A 20,150-nucleotide genomic window follows, 5' to 3' on the forward strand; every position below is an offset into this window, starting at 1 on the left:
GTACAGATTTCTGAAGCCCCTTTTCTATGTAACATCTCTCTGGTTCCCCCCGTGAGTCCCAGCCACCTGCGCTCCTTCAGCTCCAGTTGCTGTCTCCTTACCTCAGCAAGACTGCTACATTTTGCCTGCTGTCTTGCTCCTTATAGCAGTCTGGAAGGTACCTGCCGGCAGAAAGCCAGAGCAGTTGAAGGGGTCATTTGTTTCTCTTCTTGGTGAACAAATTGTGTTTCCTCTTGTTCAACATCTGAAAACACTTGTTTCATATATTTTATCTGGTTTTCTGGTTGATTACAATGGGTGGGTAAGTCTGATCACAATTACTTCACAGCTGACTTGGGGAGAAGTATTTGTGTCCCATCTAGTCATGTGGCAGAGACCTAGGAGGCCCTGGGGTAGGAGGCACCCTCCTCAGGCTCCCACTGCACCCCCTGCGTTAGCACTCAACATGCTAGGTATCAGGTTCCCAAGAGTGTTTGTTGAGATTCAGTGGATCATAAAGCTTTGTTTATTTGAAGCAAACTGGACAATAAATCATTTTAAATTCCATAATTGGCTTAGGAAATTATTCAGGAGGTAGAATTGGCAGGGCTTGGGGACTGATTGGATGTAGGGTGACAAGAGAGGGAAGAATCGAGAATTCAGCTAATATTTGCTGACTGTTCCTGGGTGCTGGAAGTTGTTCTAGGCATTGGGGCAAAATGCCAAGCAGAGCAGGCAGGGTCCTTGCTCTCTGGGAGATGGTGCATGATGCCCAGGTTTCAGGACTGTGTGACTGGTGGTGCCATCCACTGAGGCAGCGGCGTCAAAGGGAGAAGCAGACGTGTAGGGGTGGGGCCCGGTTTGGGACAGTGTATTTCTGTTCAAGTTTGGCATGATATCAGAGAGGGTGGGCAGTGCCCCTCGGGAGCACGGTCTCTGTGCCAGGAGACATTTGTTTCTTGTCAGCTTCCTTTCATGGCATTGAGCACAAGGGTGCTTTGTAGAAAGTGGACAGCTCTTACCTTTGCTGGCCTAACCACCACCACCTGGGGCAGATCTCATTACCCTTGTTTTACAGATGAGGCGACTGATGGTCAGCACTGAGGGTTCAGGGCTACAAAGCGGGATCTGGGTTCAGGTCTCCATGACTTGAGGTTCAGGCTGTGTGTACTGCATCGTCCTGTGAGCCTCCTTAATGCTTCCCTTTCCTTGTGTTTTCCCTGAGACTCGTCTGTGTGGGGGAGATGGGTGGGTTTTGTCAGATTGGAATCTGTGCACCATTAGAGATGTTTACGGTTAATTCTCTATGATGAATAGCCCCTTCCAAAGTTAATTTTGTCTCTTGGCTCATTAAAAATTACAATTGTAGAAGTAACATTACATTACAGAGGTTCAGGAATTGAGTCAGCCAAAAGACCTCCCCTACTCCTAGCATCCTAAGAGAACTATTACTTGGGGGATCGTTTGGTAGCAAGAAACTAACTTAATTAAGCGGAATTTAATGTAAGGAATTGGTGTTGCTGAACCCTGGGTCTCATAGTATCACTGGAATTGCGCATCCTCTCTAGCTTTGATTTTTTCCTCCCTCTGTGCAGTCTAGAAATAGATGAATGAAGTACTGATGTTCAGTTTTGCTTTTCAAATCATTTTTGCTAATACGTTAATAGTTTAATTGTTAATTTGTATCCAGTTGCTAAGAAGAATGAAACACTTTCCATATGTTTGATTGATTAGTTTTCTGTTTTGAATTGCCTATTTGTGTTTTTGCCTGGTTTTCTTTTTGGGTGTTTATAGTTTTCTTATCAGTTCTGTGAGTCCTTTGCAATATTAATAAACATACAGAAAAATTGAAAGAGTGGTATAGCAAATACTTACATTCTCTTAACCAAGGTTTACCAATTGCTAGTATTTTGATGTGTATATGTATATCAAAACGGGTTTTTGGTGAGCCATTAGAAAGTTTCATGACACTTCTAGTTACTTGAATATATGTGCTTTCAGTGTAATGATCTGTTAACTTTTTACCTTTCACGTATTTGCTGTAAATATTTTTTCTCATTGATCGTTTGTTTCTGGCTCCGTTTCCTTGTGTTTCTCAGATGGTGACATGCCATGCCGTGCCAATATCCTGATCACGGAGCTCTTTGACACAGAATTGATCGGAGAGGGAGCACTGCCCTCCTATGAGCATGCCCACAGACATCTTGTGCAGGTAGGGAACAGGGGCCTCCCTCAGGTACATTGCTGTGATCTCAGCTGCTTCACACAGGTCTCATTGATGCCCCATGGTCTACACAGCCCGAGCCCTCAGTACTTCTCTGTACTCCCTGGGATACCCTTGATTCCTGGGAGACTCTGGTTCTCCTTCATTAGGACTTCTGGGTCTCTTACCAAGTCTTCATAGGCTAGAGCTGAAAGGCAAGAAACCGTCTTTGAATTCAGTTCAATTCAGCAAAGATTCTTTAAGTGTCATAATACATCCTTTCTGTTTCTAGGACCCACACTGGTCAGCGATGGTGCAGACTGAATGGGCCAAATGGAGAGGCCAACAGAAGCACCAGTAATATGCTGTTTTAAGACTGGCAGATGAGGGCCGGGATCAGGAGATGAGGGCATATGTAGAGAGGCTGGAACTTGGAGAGGCCCTAAGGAGAGGGAGAGGTATCCCTGGTAACGGACCTGTTCGGTTGTCAGTGGGAACACCCCCCAGGTGGGCTTGTGAGCTGATGGTGGAAAGTGGGGGAAAGGGTAGAAGGCCTTGAATGCTAAGCCCTCTGGCCATTCTAGGCGAAAGAATTTGGGTAGTGATAATCTTTGGCAGTTTTTTGGGGAAGGGAGAGGCATGCTGACAGTCTCTGAGTTGTTGGTCCTGCTTTTGTATGGACATAAACGTCCCCAGAGGCAAAAGCCAGCTGGGGAGGTGTGAGTGTCTGCTTCTTTTGCTGCCACCTGTCCTGTGGGCACCATCTAGGTGAGCCTGCAACTGTCCCATTCTGGGGCCCTGTGTGGGGGTTTTTCGCGTGGCCAGAGTGAAGAGCTCGTTGCGGGGCAGTTGGGGCCACAGGCCACGTTACTCACACAATCAGCATGTGATGGTGACTGTTCTGTGGATCCTCACACTTGTGTGAGATGTCTCCATGTCTCCAAAATGTAAGGTCTTTTTCTAGTAACTTTAGTAGTACTTATTTCTATTTCTCCACATTAAAACTATCAACTAAATGAATCCCTGAAACAGAGAACACAAGGATATTTAAAATTACATTGGTGTTGCCCAATTGGTCTTTCTCTAATTCATCTAATAATTAAGAAGGTGTGCAGGTCGCTGTCCACAGTTTCCTTTCTCAGCTGTCTGTGTCGCCAGGTGTCCGTTGTCTGTTCTAATCACTGTCCCCATCTGCCCACCTTGTGTCTGAGCGTGAAAGAGTTACGGCTTTACACAAAGGCTTCCATTGCCTGTCCCTTTTCCTGCCTTGTTGGAGGTCATGCGTCCAGGGTGCTGGCACGTCTGACAGACAGTCCATGTGGTGGTGAGTGACCCAGTGATAGATCTGAGAAGGTAAATTTATTGAGCACCTTCATTTTGCCAGGCCCTTTTTTGACTGCCAGGAATATGAAGGTGTGTTCCCAGACAGGCAGGCAGGTGAGCAGTTTATCACAACACAGTTGGAGGGTATGCTCAGATGGTGGTCAGCGGGGTGGGATCCTGCCTGCTATGGTCAAGGAAGATGAGGATCATCAAGGAAAACGAAGCTTGAGTGGAGTCAGTCTTGAAGAGTAACCAAGCGTTAGCCTGGCAGATGGGGGTGTTCTCAGGAGAGGAGGTCAGCATGCACAAAGATGGGAAGGTGAGCTGGTGCGGTGTGAGTTGTTGGCATTATGGGTAGCGTGGGAGGTGGGGTTGGAGCTAAGGCTGGAGGGCTGGGCAGGACTAGACTGGGATGGGCCACTGTGCTCCAGAAGGCAGTGTGGTGCCACGGGAGGGTTTTAAGCAGGGGATTGACATCGGATTCATGTAGGGGGGCACGTGGAGAGCATTTGGGGTGCAAGGTCAGGGGCAGGGAGACTGGTTAGAAGGTGGTTGGAGTCGTCCAGGCTCTGGGGCTGAGGTGGGCTTCAACTGAGACCAGAGAAATGGGCCTGGACAGGTAGCCTTGGGGAGGAGGAAGGTGGTCAAGGACTTCGTAATTACTTAGATGTGGAGGCATTGAGGCAATGCCAAAGTTTGGGGCTTGGGAGGCTGGATTGGATGGTGGTGCTCCCTATTATAAGGGAAGATGGGAGGAGGACCAGGCTCAGGAAGGAGGGGGAGAGGTGAAGGTGATTTCTTTGGTTTAGACAGTGTTTGAGCTATCTGAGGGTCAGACAAATAGAGAGGACCAAGAGGCTTTTGGCTGTGCGGTATTTGGTAAATGAAGATGGACTGAATGACGTCCCACAGGTGAGAGTGTATGGAGGGAGAGAAAGGTGGGCCAGACCAGGTCTCTGGGGAGTTCTCTCTGTGAAGGATGGGTAGGGGAAGCACAGCCTTGTGAAGCAGCCAGAGGGGAAAAACATGCCTGGAGACATTTTTGGTGTCACAACTGAGTGGGGGATGCTATTGGTATCTTGTGTATAGAGGCCAGGGATGTTCGTGAACATCGTATGATGCACGAAACAGCCCCCACAGCAAAGGATCATCTGACCGAAGAGGTCTCTAGTACTGAAGCCCGGAAACCTCGTGCCTGTTATTTCCCTGGAGTAGTAGCTGTGAGTGTCCTCTTCATGGTTGGGCCCCTGGTGCGTGGTGCATAGAGGCTATTGGGTGAAAGAATGAGGTAGAAGGGAAACCAGATGAGGGACTACAGCCAAACCAAATGAGGGGAGTGGTTGGCAGTGCCTGGTGATGCCAGGAGGTCAGGTCATCTGACGATGGACACTTACCCATCGGGCTGTGCAATAAAAAGGTTCTGGTGTCTGGGGCGAGCTGTGCCGAAGAGAAGCTCGGAGCCCAGTGCCAGGAGTGCTGTTAGCAAGATTTGGACTCTTTTTTCAAAGTTGGTGTGGGAGTTAATCAGCATGATGACAATTAAGGGTTATTTTTGAAGTATTTAAGAGTGTCATGTAGTTGGGAACTTCCCTGACAGAAATTGTTTCAGGCATAATGTGTATTTTTGAAATCTGGTTCCTTTTTTCTCTTCCCCAAGGACATTAGGCCAAAACGAGTTCACTGTCCTCATAGTGGTAAGGCGTTAGACGCTATTCAACTGACCTGATATTAAGGAACAAGCCTCTTTTGATCAATGAGAATTACTGTGGGTTTATTTTATAGTATATATACCGATTTTTTTTTCTCTTCTTTTGTTTTTTTCATATAAACGTAGGAAAACTGTGAAGCGGTGCCTCACAGAGCAACTGTCTATGCCCAGCTGGTGGAGTCCAGGAGAATGTGGTCGTGGACTAAGCTCTTTCCTGTCCGCGTTCAGACCAGCCATGGGGAGCAGGTCATCGTCCCCCCCTTGGAACTGGAGAGGTGCCCTGGCGCCCCCTCTGTCTATGACATTCAGCTGAACCAGGTGTCTCGCACTGACTTCACTGCCCTCAGTGACGTGATGCCTATGTTCAGGTACCAAGGAGCCACCCAGCCAACAGTGCTTTGAGATATTTGGGGGAATTGGGGTCTTTAGAAGTTTTTTATGAGTGAGAAGGAAATCTAGCTGATGTCACCTGCTTTTGAAGGCAGGAGTCCATTGCAAACAAGTCTCATTGCTGGTGATGTCATCATAAAAGCTTAAAAATGGAGTGTGTAAGGTTAAAATATGCTTAAGTTCCTGCATATTCTTCCACAGTGTGGACTTTAGCAAGCAAGTCAGTAGCTCAGCAGCCTGCCACAGCCGGCACTTTGAACCTCTGGCATCTGGCCGAGCTCAGGTGGTTCTCTCCTGGTGGGACATTGAAATGGACCCTGAGGGGAAGATCAAGTGCTCCATGGCCCCCTTCTGGGCACACTCAGACCCAGAGGAGCTCCAGGTAAGAGGCAGGAGTTGAGCACGTTTTCATGTAAGTCAAGTCGGAAACTTGTTCACTTTTGGTTGTGGGAAAGTAGCATGTTGAATCTTAGATTCACAGGAATTTAGAGACAAAAGGACTATGTCAGGATATTTTTTTTATTAAAGATTTTGTTTATTTACATGACAGAGCGAGAGAGCGAGCATACCCAAGCATGGGGAGCGGCAGAGGGAGAGGGAGAAGCAGGCTTCCCGCTGAGCAGAGAGCTGGACACAGGGCTCGATCCCGGGACCCCGGGGATCATGACCTGAGCTGAAGGTAGATGCTTAACTGACTGAGCCACCCAGGAGCCCCAGGACTTTGTCAGGATTAATGTCAGAGAAGAGTTTTTTGTTTTTTTTTTAAAGTTAATTTATTTTGGAGAGAGACTGGGGAGAGGGTCAGAGGGAGGAGAGAAGCAGACTCCCTGAGTGTGGAGCCTGACACACGCAGTCCCACAACCCTGAGATCATGACCTGAGCCGAAACCAAAAGCCTGCTGCTCAACTGACTGAGCTGCATAGGTCCCCCTGTCAGAAGAGTTGAAAACAACAGCAACAACAACAAAGGCAAGGCTACCTATGGTAAGATAGAAAACAGACCTCTCCGCCGAGTTCATGCGCAGCATCAGCAGACACGGGGCCACGGGGAAGCTTTAGTGTGTTGGCTCCCCAGGTCCTAGCACAGCTGCTCCCAGAGCCCCCACCCCTTGCCCCCAAGTAATCCCAGGGGCCTCACCTCAGCTTGGAATGGAGAACTACAGTCTGTCTACAGCCTCATTTTCCATGGCCTCAAAATCTTCTCTAGCTTAATAGAAAGTGGGCGGAGGATGTGAACTACAGAAAAGGAAACGCAGATAACGGTCTTAACATGTGAAAAGCTGTTCAGCCTCACTCATAAGAGCAGTGCAGATATAAACTGCAGTGAGACATTATTTTCCACCTGTTAGTGATAAAGTTCAGAAAGTTTGGTGACACGCTATGGGTGCAGCTGTGGGGAAAAGCAGGCCAATGAACGTCAGAGCTTCCATGGAGCGCAGGGAGACCCAGTCTGTCATCACAGGAAGAGATGCCACTTCTAGACATTTAGGCTCTGGGTAGAGTTGCATATATGTATAATGACATGCGCCAGGGTACTTACTGCAGTCTAGAAGCTACCAGTCCTGTATCCATTCAGAGGGTGAGGCAGGTCCCTTAGCACTGATGGAGAACAATCTCCAGGGTGATCATTAAGTAAAACAGAAATAGAGGTGCGGAACAGTGTGTGGCATGACAACATTCGTATTATTAAAGATGAGAATATATGTGTTTATGAGTTTATGTGTGTGGTGGGTGGGTGTAAGAATATCTTTGGAAGAATTGATAGAAATTGGTAAAAATGGTTGCTTCTGGGAAGGGAGCTGGAGGTTAGTGGTGGAAAGGAAACTTTTCATTCCATGACCCTTTTATGTTCTCTCATGTGCATGTGTTGTCTACACACACTCAAAGGGGAAAAAAGTGGGAAAGGTGCTTCAGGGCTGAGAAATCAAACTTTCCTTCTGATGAGAGAGCAGAAGGCAAACTCAAGACAAAGCACAAGCTGACACCCCGCAATCCCCATTCCTACCCCCAGCCGGCACTTCTGCTGCCTGAAAGCTAAGGGAAGGAAAAACAAATGGTTAACTAATAGAGACCACAGACAAGAGTCTCCTCAGTTTACAAAATGTCTTAGTGATTTACAAGAAAAAACATTATCAATAAAAACATTCCTGTCAATAACCTAAATTCCAGTGGGAAATGCCCAGCTGTCTTAATGTTAATGCTTTACTGGAGGAACAACAACCTTAACTTCACAATGGCACGGCCTCTAGTATCTTGGAGGTCCTCTTTAGCCTACGAAAATCCTTTTGAAACCTTTTGAAACCTCCCTTTTCCTTACCCACCCCCAGCTCCCAAGTATATAATCAGCCACCCCTCACAACCCTAGTGCAGCAGCTCTTTCTGCCCACGGGTCCTATTGCCGTGCTTTAATAAGCAGCGTTTTTCACCAAAGACGTCTCAAGAATTCTTTCTTGGCCATTGGCTCCAGACCCCACCAACTTCACCAACATTTCTGAAAAAACCATCCCTTCTGTACCTGGGAGTCCCTGGGCACCATTCTCTCTCTATTCTCTTGTCCTGTCACCACTACATGGGCACTGGATTTATCTTGATTGCTGGCCTGCTGGTTCTAGGTGTACACAGGGTGATATCAGGGATGGCCTTAGCTGCTCCCCTGTTTCCTGAGTTACTTAGGCCAAAGGGTCATGACTGCTGCAGGATTGCAGTTGGTAACCCCTGACACCTGGGCCTGTGAGGTCCCCATCTCCCCTGTACCCTCCAGTTGCCTGGCCTTGGGTGGGCGTGCCTCCATGCAGTATGTGTGAACTCTTTGCACACCCGGTCTTCACGCTGAGCGAGTATTTGGGGGCAAGGGGGGGGGTCAGAATTCGCCTGCAGAATGGATGGGGACCCTGGACTGCTTTCTTTCCAGGAGAGTGATGGATACAAAATTAGCGCAAGAATATATAACGCTAATACTTTCATTTGCATATCTTCACAGTGCTACTGATGTATTGGAATATGGTGAGGTTCAGTGGGGTGAGGTCTGGAGCTGACGACCAAGAATTCTTGAGACGTCTTTGGTGCACAAGGGTGCTCATTAAAGCACGGCGACAGGACCCGAGGGCAGAAAGAGCTGCTGCCCAGCGGTCTTGAGGAGTGGTGATTATATTCTTGCGGGTTGGGGGAAGATACGGAAAAGGGAGGGTTTTAGAGAACTTTGATATGCTAAAGAGGACCCTCAGCTAAGATACCCGAGGCCTTGCCATTGTCAAGTTAAGGTTGTTTTCCCCTCCAGCGAGGTATTAACATTAAGAAAGTTGGGAGATTCCTGGAAGAATGTCATAGGTCCCACCCAGAAGTGGGGGTTGGGGGAGGTTGCAGGGTGTCCGCTTGTGCTTTGTCTTCAGCTAGCCGCCTGCTCTCTCATCACAACTAGGTGTATTTTTCTCCTCAATCCTCATATGAGACGTGCTGGGTAATCACATAATGCCCAAACTGAGACTGAGGCCCGACCCAGTGATTGGAGCAGGGCCTTGGCTCTAGGCAGCAGTGGTGGGTGCTTGTCTCCTGACTGGAGTTTGTGTCCTTCCTTTACCAGCCATGACATATGGACTGTTAGAAATTTGAAGAGCTGCTAATAGATCTCCCTCATGATTTCACTAAACTGCTCTTGTCTGAAATACATTCAGTCTGTCTCACCTTGGCCAGTGGGTTCAGTCAGCAGCCCTTTAGCGTTTGGACCTGGGAGGCTGGTGTGTGAGGACGCGATGGTCAGGGAGCCCAGGAGGAGTTGGGGGAGGCTCTCTGTTTTTGGGTCAGTTTGCATAGTCAGGAATGAACAAAAGGTTTTAGAGAATCGTTTTTTTCCTTCTTGTTACTGATGAGATTGTGGGATATCGGTGAGTTGCAGGGGGGTGGAATCCAGAGCCGACGACCAAGAAAGAATTCTTGAGACGTCTTTGGTGCAAAATGGTGGCTTATTAAAGCACGGGGACAGGACCCGTGGGCAGAAAGAGCTGCTGCCCTGGGTTGTGAGGGGTGCCTGATTATATACTATGGGGTTGGGGGAGGTAAGGAAAAAGGGAGGTTTTCAAAAGGATTTTTGTATGTTAAGGAAGATTCACAGGATACCGGAGGCTTTGCCATTGTTGCGTTAAGTTGTTTTTTTTCCTCTTAGGTAGGCATTAACATGAGTATAGTTGGGAACTTCCTGGATTCCTGGAAGTATCTGTCTATGGCCTGCAGGTTATAAAGATGTTTAATTGTATTTATATTACCTTCTGGAAGCTACCTTACTGATAGCTTTGTTCTTGTAAACTGCTAAGACATTTGTAAACTGAGGGAGACTCAAGTCTTGCAGGATTGTGGTCTCTATAAGTTAACTATTTTTTTTCCCCTCAAGGGCAGCCAGTAGTGCCTGAGGAATGTCACCTACATCCTGTGGGGGGGAGAGGGGTTGCAGGGGTGTCAGTTTCTGCTTTGTCCTCAGCTTGCCTTCTGTTCCTTCATCATTACTGTTTACTTATTCTATAGTGTGTCTGGTTACATTGTCATTTTCTAACACTTAGCTATTTTAGATACCTGGGAATGTCGTTCTCCTGCCTTTCGGTTAAATTCAAATCTGGTAGGGCAGAATGCATTCCTGAGAAGTGGGGCTGGTGTCAGCTCGGTTTGCATCTGCACTCAGTGGTGCTCTGGGAGTCTCCCAGGGACCAAGTTTTTCTTAGCTCCTGCTGATGACAGAGAATGAGCACACACTTGTCTCATCAGAATTGAGCCAGGCATCCACTTTTTAGGATAGTTCTTTCTTTTTTAAAAAGAGGCTTAACATAATAAAAAGAGGCTTAAAGATTATGAGAGTAATAAACCTCCTTGTGTAAAACAAAAACGAGTCCAGTATCACTCGGGGTCCTATCACTGCAAAGAACTCCTCCTCTCTTGCCACATGCGTGAGTATTGTCGGTGCTGATTTCTGTGTTTTCATGCTGCACTAGTGTTCGGTCACCATCTTTAGTGTCTGCTGATACTCTCAATCTAGAAGGACTTGTAGATCCATTTCTGAGCTGCTGGACATTTGGTTCGGTGCCAGTTGTTGCTAGTCTAAATATGCAGTAAGGGTGTTTATGTGAGTATAGCTTTTTTTCTTTGTTTTTCCTTAGCAAAGAATCCTGTATGCGGGGCTTGTAGTGTCAAAAAGGATGAACACAGCTTAATGAAAGTTGACTCTGGATCATCGTAAACCGTGTTTCACAATTTAGAGTATTCGAGACCTGAGTTGAGATCAAGAGTTGGAGGCTTAACCAAATGAGCCACCCAGGCACCCCTAAAAACTATTTAATTCAGAAGAATAAACAGAATAAGACCTTTCTATACTATTTTCCCAACTTTTTATTTTGATAAATTCTAAAGCCACAGAAAAAATGGAAATAAACACTGATATGCCCTTTACTTAAATTTTCCCAAATTTCCCAATTGTTAACATTTGCTATGTTTGCTTTCTCTCTCACCACCATCTTCCCTCTCTGCTTCCCTTCTTCATTGCCCGTACGTACACGCACACACGCACACGCACACACACACACACGCACGCACGCACGGTGAGGTTGGAGGCAGGCACATGTACACATGCATGCACATGGTATAGAGGCTGGAGCCCCCTGTCCTGAACCCCTCTTAAAGACTGCTTACCCTGGGCTGCATTGTATCCTCCGAAAGCCAGGAGCATTCCAGCAAGCTTTCCAGCCATTAGCCTCTCTGACTTGAGAATTTTCTTTATTTCTTTGGCGAGAGTAGGCATCTCTTAAATGTGGAGAGTAGTCCACAGCATGGTCTCCCTGCAGGTGGGTTTTGGGCTTGGATTTTGACTCCTGGATTAGAAACATTGCTCTTTTTGCAGCTTGGGGACAGCTGATTCTCTGTTCCCTGTTTCAGTGGCGGGACCACTGGATGCAGTGTGTGTACTTCCTGCCACAAGAAGAACGTGTTGTCCAAGGCTCAAGCCTCTGCCTGATAGCCCACCATGACGACTATTGTGTATGGTACAGCCTCCAGAGGACCAGGTATGCCCCGAGTCTTGGGGAGTGGGGGTGGGCCATGCCCTGGGCCAGTGACACCGAATTTATGTAAGTTCCCCTTATAAACCTTGTGGAGGCACAAGTGGGCAGGTTTGTGACAGAACAAAGTTAGAATAAAAGTTTTGTGATGGGATGTGCTAGCGCCCATTGTTGTACACTCAGAAGAGGCTGCCCCGGTTGCGGGGCCCCCATTTGGAAGAGACCTAGATGAGAAGTCTTGAATTGGGGGGCCCTCTAACCTCTAATGCCTATTTACAAGCCGTTTCCTAGACTCATGCCCTCTAGCGGATGTGGATGTGCCTAGCAGGTCATGCTCATCATGTATGTGTCTCTGTTCATTTCCTGGCCTAGCCCTGAAAAGAATGGGAGAGTCTCCCCAGCACGCCCCGTGTGTGACTGCCAAGCTCACCTGCTCTGGAACCGGCCTCGGTTTGGAGAGATCAACGATCAGGACAGAACTGATCAATATGTCCAGGCCCTGAGGACGGTCAGTGTCTAGCCCCTTCAGTGGTTGTAGGCAAGTTTGTCCCATGGGCCCCAGCTCATTGATTGCTTATTGTTCGTTGGTTTTGACTTCTGTGCTCCGTGGTCTTCGAGTGGCTTCTGGGTGGGCCCTCAGGTGGTGAGTCAGGGAGCACGTTACTGGACTTTCTGAGGGCTGTTCTCTGCTCTCCTGTGAGAGCCTCTGCCTGGGAGCCTTACCCTGGCCCCTGCCTTTGTTCTTCTAAACATGTTGCCTTTGTGGTCACTAGCAGTCCCTGCGGGTGATCCCAGTGGATTCAGCCACCCCATCCTTCCTTTCATCTGCCTCCTTTCTAAAATTTTCTAAAATGTGAATCTGGTTATATAATTCTCCTGCCTAAAAAACCTTTGCTCAGGGGTATCTCAGGCCAGGACCACACACAGGGGTGTCTCTTGGACCTCTTGGAGTTGTATGCAGAAATATGTGTGCACATATGCAAATGCACGCATTTTTTGCAGAAGGGAAGATCCCAACTATCTTCAGTTTCTGTCACAGGGATCTGGGACCTGTAAAGTAATCCCTGCCTTTGGGGAGTCACTGGACAGGCCCACCGCTGTCTGCGCTGTTACCCCAGAGGGAACAGGCTTGTCGTAGACTGGGAGGTGGCTTCCAGCAAGTGGGGCAGGTTTTCAGCTGGGCCTTCTAGGAGAGCTTGAGGAGTCTGTCCTGACAGTGAGGTCTGGGTCGGGGGAGGTGGGTGAGGCGGCTATGTTGGAGGGCGGGGGCTGCGTGCTGCCTGGAAGGCCAGCGTGACTGTGGGGACACAAGAAGATCCGGCTGGGTGTTGAGGGCGTAGAAACAGATTGAAGGATCACAGAGTGAGTTGGTGGGGTCAGGAGAAGGGAAGTATTTCCATTAGTGTGCCAGCAAGAATTTCTTGACCTGCTGTAAGAAAGCCTGTGTTGAGGTGGCTCTTCTCCCGCAGGTGCTGAAGCCCGACAGTGTGTGCCTGTGCATCAGTGACGGCAGTCTGCTCTCCTTGCTGGCCCATCACCTTGGGGCAGAGCAGGTACTGGACACGCGCCGTTCTGCCAGTTTCCTGAAGGCGGCTCTTGAGTTCGAATGTTACATGGTCTGGGAACACAGTTCTGTGACTCAAGCTCTTTGCAAGCACAGTTGCCGTAGATGTGGGGGCTTTGGGGTTCGCCTCCGTGTTCAGGCAGGAGTCAGGCCGTAGCTATTCCCATAAAGCTGCAGCTCTGGTATCTGAGGCTGCACCTTGCTAGAGTCAGTGTAGAAAGAGGGGTGCAGGGGCGCCTGGGTGGCTCAGTCAGGTAAACGTCTGTCTTTGGCTCCGGTCATGATCCCAGGGTTAGGAGACAGAGCCCTGTGTGGGGCTCCGTGCTCAGCACGGAGTCTGCTTCTCCCCCCCTCCACCCCAATAAATAAAGTCTTTGGGGGGAGGAAAAAAAGGGGTGCTGCTGTCCCTGTGGGTAATGAGCATGGGTAGACTTGGTTAGGTGGTACCTTCTACCTTGGAATGATCTTGTTGGTGTTTAATCTTTAATTTCTTTTTCTGTCAAGTGAATCTCTTACAACTAAGGGCATGGTATTCTCTTTAGGTATTTACAGTAGAGAGCTCAGCTGCTTCGCACAGACTGATGAAAAAAGTAAGTGGTAATTGTTGTTACCGAAATAACGAGGGGACCGGCTCGGGGCCTGCCTTTCTGCGTCTGGGTCTGATTGCGTTGATGCTGTGTTGGCACTAAGGGAGCTAGTGAGAGCCCCTCCATCTTGAGAGCTGGCTCAGAAATCTTCTTGGGCTGTCACTGGATAGCAGCAAACATTCAGACTCTGCTTTGTTTTTTATGGCTTTTCTCCTCACTTCACATAAAACTAACAAAACTAAAATTTTTGCAGTGATACAACTGAATTTATGATTTGTTTCTGCGACCCGGTGCCTAGGGAGTCACTGCTCATAAGCTGGCCTGACTGGTTGGTTCTGTGACAGTATTTCTCCCCCTGGCCAGTGATTGGTTTTGATTTCTTCCTCTCTGAAGGAAGCTCCCAGAACTACAAGCCTATTGCTGAGTCCTGCTCATATACCTGCAAGAGAAATTTCTTTTGCCGTTACAGCATTTTGCTAGTAATCTCATCCTTGGTGCACAGGATGCCCCTGGGGGAGAGAATTTTCACAAAGCAGATAAAAGTGGTCTTCTAGAACTATTTGGCCAGAAAACTGCAAACGGACAAGGCAACTTTAAGATGTTTTTTTTCCTGTACAGAAACAATGCTTTCATTTTTTCTCTTTTTTAGATTTTCAAGGCTAATCACTTGGAAGATAAAATTAATATAATAGAGAAACGGCCTGAATCGTTAACATCTGCAGACTTGGAGGGTAAAAAGGTGAGTGGTGAGGGCTCTGTGTGTCTGCATGGGCAGCACTGCGCTGGCCTGAGCGCCCGCTTCTCTCCTTGGGCTGCATGGTGGCTCCCACACCTGACGCAGCTGCTCTGTGGGCGAAGCGAGGCGGGCAGAGAGGCCTGGCGTGCAGGTTCACTCTAGCTCATCTCGGCTCCTTCCGAGGGAGGTCAGAGTGGCTCTGTTGGGGACGTGTCCTCTCTGCATTCCCCTTCACAGCACTCCAGCTCTGTTTGTTCCTGTGTTTTGGTTCGCTTTTCTCCTTACTTCCTGCCACTGCTGCGGTTGATCTTCTAATCTTCTGTCCCCTACAGTTGGTCCTCTGACCACCCCCAGCCTGCCCCGTGGGCCTCTGAAATTACTCCCACCCCTTAGTGACCTGAGAAACTAAACACAGTCTTCCCACACATTTCCTCTCACCAGCCTCCTGGACCCTCATGACACAGAGGCCTTCTTAACACATTTTGTTTTAGGTCCTTAAGAGACTGCTTTTTTTAGGGGCATCTGGGTGGCTGGTTTTGGCAAAGGTTGTGATCTCAGGGTCATGGAGTCAAGTCCCGCCCTCCTGGAGAATCCTTAAGGTTCTCTCTCTCTTTCTGCCTCTCCTGCTGCTCATGCTCTCTCTCTCTCTCTCTCTCTCTCTCTCAAAATCTTTAAAGAAGGAGAGACTGCTTTTTCCAGGTTTTTATCTTTCTAGCTGCTCTTTCTCAGCTTCTCACAGGTTTCTGTTCCTTCACTCAATCCTTCCCGTAGCAATGTTTCTTGGTGCTTTCTCCTTGTCTCCTCTCCCTCTGTGTCTCCTCTCTGGTGATCAGGTCCTTTCCCCATAAGGGAATCTTTGGCCGCCAAAGCTGGGTCAGCAAATCTCTTATGTCCAAGTGCCAACTGGGTAGCTTCCCTTACATACGGCACAGGCCCTTCAAGCTGGAATCGATCATCTTGCTTTGCCAACTTTTTTTTTTTTAACAGCTTTACTGAGAATTGACATACCATAAAATTAACCCATTTCAAATGTGCAATTCCATGATTTTTAGTAAATTTGAAGAGTTGTATAACTATTGCACATTCTTGTTTTCGAGCATTTCCATCACCTAGCCCCTAGCCTCAGGCAAGCACCGATCTGGTTTCTGTCTTTAAATTTGTCTTTTCTGGGCATTTCATGTAAGTGGAATAACACGATATGTGGTCTTTAGTGTTGGGCTTCTTTCACTGGTCATGTCTTTGAGGTTCATCCGTGTTGTCGAATATGCTGGGACTTTGTTCCTTTTTAATGCTGAATAGTATGCTGTGCTGCGTTTTGTTTCTCCAGTCCCCTGTTGTGGATATTTTGGATTGTTTCAGAAACCATTTTTGGCCTTTAAAATAATGCTGCTGTGAACATTTCTTTTTCTTTTTCTTTAGTTTTAGGAGGGAAATGATGCAGCTAGATCTTTTAATTTAAATGCGTTTAAAATTTTTATTTATTCAAGTAATCTCTGTGCCCAGCGTGGGGCTCCAAATCATGACCCCGAGATCAAGAGTCCCATGCCCTTCTGACCGAGCCAGCCAGGTGCCCCACTGCTGCTGTGAGCATCGATATATGTGTTTGTGAGGATATATGTTTTTAATTCTCTTAGATGCGTAAGCTTGGAATTGCTGGGTACTGCTACACTGTTGTCCAAAGCAGCTGTACCATTTTACATCCCCACTGGTAACATGTATGAAAGTTCCAATTTTTCTGTATCTTTATCAATACTTTGTACTGTCATTTTTATTACGGTCATTTTAGCGGGTGTGTAGTAATGTCTCATAGTTTTGATTTGTATTTGCCTAATGACTAGTGATGTTGAACACCTTTCCATGTGCTCCTTAGCTGTTCCATGTCTAGTCTGGTGACATAGCTATTCTTTTGCGCATTTTTTCCCCCATGCCTTTTTTTTTTAAGAGTGTTTTTGAGATATAATTCACATATCATACAATTCACCCACTTAAAATGTGAAATTCAGTGATTTAGTATATTCATAAGGTCATACAATCATCACTACAATTTGTTTGAGAACATTTTCATCACCTAAAATGAAACCCTGTGCGCATTAGCAGTCACTTCCCATTCGCCCCCATCCTCCCAGCCTCCAGGCAACACCCAATCTTTGTCCAGGGATTTTTAGATTCTGGACATTTCACATAAATGGAATTATATATGTGTGGTCTGTTTGTGACTGGCTACTTTCAAGGTTCATCCACATTGTAGCATAAATCAGTACTACATTTCTTTTTACTGCTGAAGAATATTCCATGCCGTGGATAGACCATGGACACTTGGGTTGTTTCTACTTTTTGGCTGCAATGAATGCCGCTGTCTGAACATTCAGTACAAGTTGCACTTTTTTTTGTCCTTCTCATAGATGAGGGTTAAAAAAGTACTCCGGTTCTGTAAGCCACTGATAGTGGCGCACTGGCGAGCCGCCAGGTCACTAGAGTGGTGACTAGAAGGGATGAGACAAGGCATTCTTGCCTTGTTCCAGTGTTGCAGGGCCAGCTCTTTTCTGTCTTCAATATTTCCTTTCCTTGTGCATCGTCCTTACCTCAGCTGGATACCCAGATGTCGTCTCAGACCGGCCCCTGCCTTGATGCCCATCTGCTGGGGCCCACCCCTGGGTGCCCTTTTCCTCAGCATCTGCCACATCTCCCCGTCCTTCCTTCTGTGCAGTCCCTGCTCCTTGCTTGGACCATTGTAGTACTCAGCCAAGTCCTCTCCTGTGCCCATGCTCCCTGTGGGTGGTATCTCCACATGCTTCATGATTGTCAGAGGGCTCTTTCTAAAACACATTCCTTCTCATTTTGAACCCCTGATGAAAGCACTTAGAGATCCCCTCTTACCTCCAGGAAAGAGTCCAGTCCCCTTGACCTGTCATCACCTGCTTTAGGCTACCTTGCTCCTCTCCATTTCTGTGGCTTCACCCTTTTACCAGTTCTATCCTGTTTGCTCATGTAACAAGCTCCTGAAGGGCCTTGCTCTCATTCCGGTGCTTTTGCCCTTGCATCCCTCCATTAGAATCCTCTGTCCTCTGCTTTTCTGGCTCCTAGTCATGCGTTTGTTCATTTACTTGGCAAACATTTACTGACCATCTGCTCAGGGCCAGGTACTTTGCAGGGTGCTGGGGATACTGTGCTGCCAGTGTCCCCACTTCCGTGGTGCTGAAAACCTAGTGAGGAAACCTGCTAGAGGAGCACTGATAACAGTTTGTCATGATAAGCTATGAGTGGCGATCTACCTACAGGATACCATTCAGGAAGCCCTTCCTGATGCTGTTCCCTCTGGGGTCCCTCCACATATCCCTTCCTCGCCTCTATTTGTCAGAGCTTACTGCGCTGTACAAGGATGGCCCCAGCCCTGTCTGTTCCCTCTTCCCCTCTGCGCTCCTGAGGGCAGGGCTCATGTCTGCTTCTCATCTTTGTGTCCTTCAGGGCAAGTGCAGACCTGGCATGCTTGTTGGTGACTGAGTGAGTGAGTGAGTGAATGCCTTTTTATTTCCATGCTTCCCACAAAACTTGTAACCTGCCTTCGCTCTTTAGCTGGATCATTCTGACGCCTTGGTCCTGCCTCTTGCCTTGATTGCCAGGTCTCTCTCCTCCTGGGCGAGCCGTTCTTTGCCACCAGCCTGCTGCCGTGGCACAACCTGTACTTCTGGTATGTGCGGACTGCCGTGGACCAGCATCTGGGGCCTGGCGCTGTGGTGCTGCCTCAGGTTGCCTCGCTGCACGCTGTGGTCGTGGAGTTCAGGGTAGGCCACCCCGACATTGTTGCAGAAGGGGTGGGAGGCGGGGGGCCTTGTGTTCTTGCAGAGACCTTGGGTGCAGATGGAGCAGTGTGAGTCCTGACGATAGGAGTCTGTGCGTTTCTGTATCAGCTCACTGCAGGGTTGAATGGAAAAGGCTTGCCTTTGTACAAGTGCGGTAATCTGGCATATGAAATGGAAGTGGCTGTGTGTTGTCATTTTACAGTTATCCCTTATCAGAATAATTTAAAAAATATAAATGAAGAGTTTCAGAAGACATGCTGTGCGGCTTGCTCTGCTCTTACTAAGAGCTGATGCTCCAGTTGTTAAAAGCATTTTGAGATGGAAAGTCAGCTTCTTTATGCAAGAAAAAATTGAAAAGCTTCGTTTTAATTTTCTCATCAAAGCAGAACCAGTCACAAAGTGGTTTTGGGAAAGGCGTTTCTTCTGAAAGGATTTTGAAATGCTTTCAACCTGAGAAGTAGAGTGACCCTCCTTTGATATTTCTTTGATAAGAGCAACAGCATCCATTGGCAGCTCAGTGGCTCTGTCACTTATTTTCTGGGCATATCTTCCATGTTGTTGATTTACCTGATGAGATTCCACAGGAGTTCTGGCTTTCATGGCCTGGGAGGGATTGTGGGAACGACGCTCATTCCCAGGCATGTATCCTGGAAATGGGACACAGAATTGGTTGGCCTGCGTGCACTTCTGGTCCCTTCCATTGTCCTCGTTTTCTGTTCATAGATGCAGAGCCTCAGGGACTAGTTTATAGATTTCTTCCCAAAGAAACCCCATCCCAGTGGCTCTGGCCGATTGCCCCCTGTAGGAGTGGACTTGGGCTCATGTGAGACTTGGGCAGATTTGAATGACCATCCTGGATCCTTGATATCTCTGAGCCCCTTCAAGTTTGGGGTCTCTTCCAAGTGTGTGGGGGCAGCAAGGTGTGCCTCACTTTGGGGCTGGGGCACCCCCAGCCTGGTTTCACTGATCCTTCTTGAGCACTTGTCACCATGCTTCCGTGTCTCTGGGTGGGTGTGGATGCCAGTGTGCTGTCCTACAGAACCTTTGATGTCCATCCCCAGCTGGGTGTCGACAAGGGCTGTGCCTTCCTCACAGGACCTGTGGAGGATCCGGAGTCCCTGTGGTGACTGCGAAGGCTTTGATGTGCACATCATGGATGACATGATTAAGGTAGGTGGGGCCACCGTTCCTCCCTGCAGTGTCCCACCCACCCACTCCGTGCGGCCACAGCATCCTGCCCCTCCCACTTGACACAGTGCAAGTGAACCTGTAGATCCTGAGTCTGGCCCAGTTTCTTACCCCACCCATCACCCCTGCCCTTTGGGCTGCACCTTGCGCCCCCTCACTGCTTGGCTTTATACACTCTCTTTGCCGCCAACTCTTGTGTCACCTTCAGTCAGCAGCCTAGAGAACACCTGTGGGGAAGCTTCCCTGCCCATTCCCGTTCTCAGCTGGAGGCTAGTGTCTCCAGGCACTGTGACTCCTGTCTCCCTCTAGACTGGTACCCTCATGTCTGGTGACCTGGCCGGTATAGTGCTCAGGAAGGGTCAGTGAATGGGCAAGTGTCCAAGTGCCAGATGTTTGGTTTTTTTAAATTTTCTTAACCAGTGCAGATATTTGGTCCTCAGAGTAGCTCATATGATGGGCACTGTCATCTCATTTTAATAGAGAGATAATGAGGCTTAGGTGAAGTGACTCGCTGAGGAGACACTTTTGCACGTTAGCAGGGAATGGAGAAGGCAGCTGGTCTAATCCAGGTGCCTGTGGTCTTTTCTGTGAGGACCCGCTGCCCCAGGAACCTACTGCAGCAGTTACTCTGAGGGACC

The 20,150-nt window shown here is 48.1% G+C and overlaps 1 protein-coding gene across 2 annotated transcripts in view; it reads left to right on the top strand.

Annotated features, from left to right (window-relative positions):
- The window catches only part of PRMT7 (protein arginine methyltransferase 7), a 44,620-nt gene that overhangs the window by 22,975 nt on the left and 1,495 nt on the right, over positions 1–20,150 (top strand). For both annotated transcript variants that reach the window (XM_026495078.4, XM_057314194.1), the window contains 10 exons: positions 2,079–2,191; positions 5,340–5,581; positions 5,805–5,985; positions 11,516–11,643; positions 12,010–12,145; positions 13,107–13,190; positions 13,744–13,791; positions 14,438–14,527; positions 18,145–18,306; positions 19,420–19,494. In XM_026495078.4, coding sequence (XP_026350863.1) covers positions 2,079–2,191; positions 5,340–5,581; positions 5,805–5,985; positions 11,516–11,643; positions 12,010–12,145; positions 13,107–13,190; positions 13,744–13,791; positions 14,438–14,527; positions 18,145–18,306; positions 19,420–19,494 — 1,259 coding nt within the window. The remainder of the gene's footprint in view (positions 1–2,078; positions 2,192–5,339; positions 5,582–5,804; positions 5,986–11,515; positions 11,644–12,009; positions 12,146–13,106; positions 13,191–13,743; positions 13,792–14,437; positions 14,528–18,144; positions 18,307–19,419; positions 19,495–20,150) is intronic.

Source organism: Ursus arctos, unplaced genomic scaffold (genome assembly GCF_023065955.2).
Source record: "Ursus arctos isolate Adak ecotype North America unplaced genomic scaffold, UrsArc2.0 scaffold_19, whole genome shotgun sequence".
NCBI classification, from domain to species: Eukaryota; Metazoa; Chordata; class Mammalia; order Carnivora; family Ursidae; genus Ursus; species Ursus arctos.